This window comes from Oncorhynchus mykiss, chromosome 8 (genome assembly GCF_013265735.2).
Source record: "Oncorhynchus mykiss isolate Arlee chromosome 8, USDA_OmykA_1.1, whole genome shotgun sequence".
In the NCBI taxonomy this organism is placed as follows: domain Eukaryota; kingdom Metazoa; phylum Chordata; class Actinopteri; order Salmoniformes; family Salmonidae; genus Oncorhynchus; species Oncorhynchus mykiss.
Genome location: NC_048572.1, coordinates 76460116 through 76466220, shown reverse-complemented (window position 1 = coordinate 76466220; position 6105 = coordinate 76460116). Strand labels below are relative to the sequence as shown.

The 6105-nt window shown below is 43.4% G+C and overlaps 1 protein-coding gene across 1 annotated transcript; it reads left to right on the top strand.

Moving 5' to 3' along the window:
* The first annotated feature begins 4465 nt into the window (after positions 1–4465).
* On the top strand, positions 4466–6105 carry LOC110529141 (eotaxin-like). The gene is made up of 3 exons (XM_021611275.2): positions 4466–4616; positions 4745–4859; positions 5063–6105. Exons 1-3 carry the CDS (start codon positions 4550–4552, stop codon positions 5379–5381), a joined length of 501 nt encoding a protein of 166 aa, XP_021466950.1. The 5' UTR covers positions 4466–4549; the 3' UTR covers positions 5382–6105.

The window sequence follows — 6105 nt, the reverse complement described above, 5'->3', positions numbered from 1 at the left end:
CAGTCAAGGATCAAATCATCTCAGATAGTACACTACACACATCATTAATGAAATAGATATGGATGGTTTTACCACAATACTTCACAGCCAATGTTCATTGCCTTTACAAATCTGCCCAAGCCTCAGGCACCTGAAACAATCTAAGCCAATATTCTCTATTTCTCTAACTTCATGCACTCATCAATAAAATAAAACAGTGATCACCTCTATAAGGGAATAGGGTAGAAGGCTCAAACATTGGCTGCCCAGTCTACCAAGGTGCTATATTACCTTATGCATGAGGCACAGGTCAATGTTCTACTGATTAGAGCCAGACACACACTGGCTCTCAGGGACTCATTAGCTATTCACCAGGCATCCAGGCGATGTGTGTGTTGTGTGTCAAAGAGGTGAGGCAGTGGTGTGTTTAGCCAGAAACCAGGCAGCAGGCAGTGGGCTGGTGAATAACAGACAGATCTGTTGAATCTCAGAACAGACAGACAGACAATCATCTCTCCATCTTACGCTGCCTTTCTAGCCACTAATCATATCTCCCTCTGCACCTGATAAAGGCCAGACAGATAGAGAGACATGCAGAGTTGGGAGAGTGAAGAGGGGATTCAGAGAGGGATAAAGAGATAAAGAGATACAATACAGATGGACAGAGAACAAGCAAGAGAGAAAAGGAGAAAGAACATCCAGAGAGTGAAGGAGACAATAACATTGATCATCAGGGTGTTGTCTGTCTGCCCTTGAGTTTTCACAATAGTAGTCTTGGTAACAACAGCAAATTAAGCTAACAGCATATCAGGTTTCAAAATGTTCTTTAAAAATGAAAACTCCTAGACGGTCAGAGCCACCAAAATATGACTCTAAAGTTAGTCTAGGAGATGTAATTTCTAAAGAACCTACTCCATCTCTCTCCTGCTTTCTCTAGCTTGCTCAACCTCCCTCTCCCGTTCCCCCTCTCACTCCCCCTCTCCTGCCTGCCAGCCTTGCTGTCTCCCTGCCGGTCTGTCTCCCCACCCTCCTATCTGCCCAACCCCCTGCCTCCCCAACCTCCGGCCTGCTAACTCTCCTGTCTGCCCACCCTCATGTCTGCTCACCTGCCTGTCCGCCCTCCTTTCTGCCGCCTACCCTCCTACCTGCCCAACCTCCTGCCCGCCCACCCTCCTGCCTGCCCACCCTCCTGCCTGCCTGCCCACCCTCCTGCCTGCCTGCCCACTCTCCTGCCTGCCCACCCTCCTGCCTGCCTGCCCACCCTCCTGCCTGCCCACCCACCCTCATGTCTGCTCACCTGTCTCCCCTGCCTGCTAACTCTCCTGTCTGCCCACCCTCATGTCTTCTCACCTGCCTGCCCACCCTCCTTTCTGCCACCTACCCTCCTACCTGCCCACCCTCCTGCCCGCCCGCCCACCCTACTGTCTGCCCGCCCTCCTGCCTGCTCACCTGTCTGCTCACCCTCCTGTTTGCCCACCCTCATGTCTGTCTGTGCATTTGTGTGTTGTACGCAGGAGATTTGTCTCGTTTTCATGCTCATCTGACTCTCTCCAGGGTTATAAAACAATAAGCCTATTTAATACATCTCTTAATTTGTGCGTATGTGTGTGTCAGTGTGTGTATAAATACATACATTTGTGTGTTTGTGCATTATTCTATCTCTGCCATGTTTGTTTTGCTGTCTGTTTAAGATGCGTCTCTCATCCCCACTCCCAGATCGATGGCGGTTGAGGATATAAGAGGCAATATTGATTGTAATTTCCTGCAACGCTCATTCCAATCGCCTTCTTATCACCAATCTAATTTATATCTGCCACGCTGTCAGCAATCCAACAACCACACCGCCAAAAAGAACCAGGGAATAACCAATAAATTAATAACAAATTAATTAATTACCAATACATGAATAATCAAATGAATTAATAACCAATAAATGAATAATCTAGCAAGGCATTCTAACTCCCGCAGAGATAAGCAGGGTGCTTTAATAGAGAGTTGATAATGACTATCAAGGTGTAGGTGTTTGTGTGTGTAATGGAGAGTTGATCATGACTTTCAATGTGTATGTGTTTGTGTGTGATGGAGAGTTGATCATGACTCTCAAGCTGTATGTGTTTGTGTGTGTGATGAGGAGTTGATAATGACTCTCAAGCTGTATGTGTTTGTGTGTGTGATGAGGAGTTGATAATGACTCAAGGTGTATGTGTTTGTGTGTGTGATGGAGAGTTGATCATGACTCTCAAGCTGTATGTGTTTGTGTGTGATGAGGAGTTGATAATGACTCTCAAGCTGTATGTGTTTGTGTGTGTGATGAGGAGTTGATAATGACTCTCAAGGTGTATGTATTTGTGTGTGATGGAGAGTTGATCATGACTCTCAAGCTGTATGTGTTTGTGTGTGATGAGGAGTTGATCATGACTCTCAAGGTGTATGTGTTTGTGTGTGTGATGGAGAGTTGATCATGACTCTCAAGCTGTATGTGTTTGTGTGTGTGATGGAGAGTTGATAATGACTCTCAAGGTGTATGTGTTTGTGTGTGTGATGGAGAGTTGCTAATGACTCTCAAGGTGTATGTGTTTGTGTGTGTGATGGAGAGTTGCTAATGACTCTCAAGGTGTATGTGTTTGTGTGTGTGTGGTTTTGGCTATACCAGAAGTCCTCACAAGGATAGTAAAACAAGGAACATTTAGGCTTAGGGGTTAGGTTTAGAGTAAGGTTAGAATTAGGGTTAGGGTTAGAATTAGGGTTAGACGTTAGTAGTTAAGGTTTTGTTCCCACAAAGATTGTAAAACAGCAGGTGCCAAGTCCTGATCTAAATAATGGGTGCTTGTGATTTAGGCGTTTGTGTCGCTGGAGAGTTGATGCTTCTCAAGGGGAAAAAAGGAAAGTAATAACTGGGATGTGTTTAGCCGTATCCCACAAAGGATAAGATTCACGTGTTAACTCCTCATATCAGACAAGCATTAGAGGTCTGGTTGAGCCTACAAATGTGATGATCATCTCTTTTCTCCAGTTATTTTCCTCCCTCCTTACTATACCTCTCATTATTGCCCTCTATCTCTCTACCCTTCTTCATCCCTCTCCTTCTGCTTCCACCCCTCATTCACTGTCATCCTCAGACAGATACTCAGACACTCAGACTGGCACTAAGTACTTCTTTCCTGAGTGGTTATACTGCTGTGTAAAAGTGTGAATATTTGGGTCTCTGCTCTCTCTCTCTCTCTCTCTCTCTCTCTCTCTCTCTCTCTCTCTCTCTCTCTCTCTCTCTCTCTCTCTCTCTCTCTCTCTCTCTCTCTCTCTCTCTCTCTCTCTCTCTCTCTCTCTCTCTCTCTCTCTCTCTCTCTAGTGTTGTATTAAAGTGGATATGTGGCCTCCATTTAAGAGTCCAATCTCAACAAGTACTGCTGCCATGCCCTCTTGGCCAGAGTAAAACACATTCGCTGTCTGTCACAGAGAAACCCCATGCCACACAACTAGACTCAATTGCAATTTAACTGGTCTGAGCTAAGGACATAATGACATTAACATTAACTACATTGTATGGGACAAGGACGGACAGAGTGCAGCTATTGTAACTATACAGATCCCATTACCTGTGGCGCTGATGTCTCTCTCTCTCTCCCTCTCTCTCTCTCTCTCTCTCTCTCTCTCTCTCTCTCTCTCTCTCTATCCCTATCTCTCATGTCTCTCTCTCTCTATCTGTCTCTCTCTCTCCCTATCTCTCTCCATGTCCCTCTCTCTCTCTCTCGCTCTCTATCCCCATCGCTCTCTCTCTCTCCCTACCTCTCTCTCCCTCCCTGGCTGGGTAAGCAATAGATGATGTTGAGAAAAACAATGGTTGTGTTTGAAATGCCACCCTATGCATGAAGTGCACTACTTTTGACCAGGGCCCCTAGGGTGGACTAAATGATCAGCTTTGTTGAGAAAAAATGATGTATAAAAGCTGTGCTACTGTCACCCACCCAGAACCACTGAAAACCTCACTATTTTTCTCCACTTCAGGGGGTGTTGCAAGAAATCCACACACTACCACTGCACGTTATACACCAGCATATCACATATTCCTCTTGTGCAGCATGTCATTTCATCTGGGTTGTCAGAATGAATTGCATTGTCTGAAAAAATTTAAAAATACACTGAAAACATTCTAAATACATCATCTATACAGATTAAAACAATTTGATGTCAAACAAGTTGACATTGAAGTTAAAGAAAGCTGCTTTATACATTTACATGATTTTGCTTATCGTTACTTCGGACAAAATCAAGACATCAATATTATAGTAATATATACTATAGTTCATAGTGAACTCTCATAATTTCCACCCTAAGCCATGACAGAGTGACTCTACTAGCCACAGAGTGGGTGACAAGCCAAAGGGTGGGCGTGAGAGGGGTGTGGAGGAAGAAGAGGAGGAAGAGGAAAGAGGGGGCTTTCAGACCTAAAGGTGTGGGTGGGACTTCCTCTACCTATAAAGTCAGGGCTAGGAGATAGCCTATCAGTCAAAACAGCACATTAAGACTTCTAATCCTAAAAACGTTCAAATCTGATCACTTTCACCAGCTGAAGATGAGGTTGAGTCTGGTGTTCTGCACTTGGCTCTGTGTAGCCCCATGGATGGCCGGGGTCTATGCAAGTGAGTACTTACCTATAGTTCTATGAGTGAAAGTGTGTGTGTCTGTGTGTATGTATGTATTATGTACCTGTGTGTAAACTAGTAATGTGTAACCATAATAGATTATTCTCTTTCTGTCCCCTGTATAGATGTTGGACCCATCAAGAGCTGTTGTCTTCAGCTGTCACAGACAAGAGTCCACCCTAATAACGTAGTGGACTACACCGTACAAACTACAGTTCTGTGTCCCATCGACGCTATAGTGTCAGTACACTACAATAATATTTCCTACACTGTCATACTACACTGTAAAGATTAGGATGTGTCCAACGATGCTATTGTGGGTATCCTACAATATACAGACCAACTGGTTTTACTCCACTACCAATGTCTTCACCAGGAAATAACAAAGTAAATAAAAATGACCTCACCGAAGTGGAAAAGATTGACATCTTGATCTATTCCAGGTTACACACCATAGGCAGGAAGAGGATATGTGCTGACCCAGGAAGGGATTGGGTGAGGAAGGCCGTGGGAAAGGTGGATGAAGCCAGAATGATCAAGATAGAAGAGGAGGAGGGAAAGGAGAGAGAGACAGTGACCAAGGGACCGGCAGTGCCACGCAAACACGGAAAAGGACAAAAGAAGGGAAAGGGAAAGGAGAACGGAGGGAAGAGGGGAGGAAAGAGAAATGGAAGAGGGCGCAAGAGAACTGGTAGGCTAACTGGAAACCTTGATGTTAGGTCTAAAAGGTGGACTTCAGCATCTAGGAGACTATCACAATGAGATCAAAGCAGTATGGTGACAAGGACGTCTACCTATGATGGCATGTGGTAAATGCAATTTTATCCATGACAAATTTTTATTTTCAATGTGGACACAAAGTTGTTTTTGTCACTGATAAATGGGACCAATGATAATTAAGTTGAACAATATTACTGTTTAGTGAAAAATGTACTGGAGGCTAGTTTAAGCAAGAATCCTTAGTTTCTACATACATTTTGGACTAAATTAATGATATATACTCATACATTCTTTATAAATATAACTTATAAACGCTTATAAATGCTTTTAAGTAAAAATAGTGTAGACATTATTCATGTAAATGACTATTGTAGCTGGAAACGGCTCATTTTTAATGGAATATTTACATAGGTTATAGCTACATTAGTAAGAATATCTACATTAGCCAATTATCAGCAACCATCACTTCTGTGTTCCAAAGGCACATTGTGTTAGCTAATCCAAGTTTATCATTTTAAAGGCTAATTGATCATTAGAAAACCCTTTTGCAATTATGTTAGCACAGCTGAAAACTGTTGTTCTGATTAAAGAAGCAATATAACTGGCCTTCTTTAGACTAGTTGAGTATCTGGAGCATCAGCATTTGCTGGTTCGATTACATGCTCAAAAACAAAGACCTTCCTTCTGAAACTTGTCAGTCTATTCTTGTTCTGAGAAAGGAAGGCTATTCCATGCGAGAAATTGCCAAGAAACTGATGATCTGGTA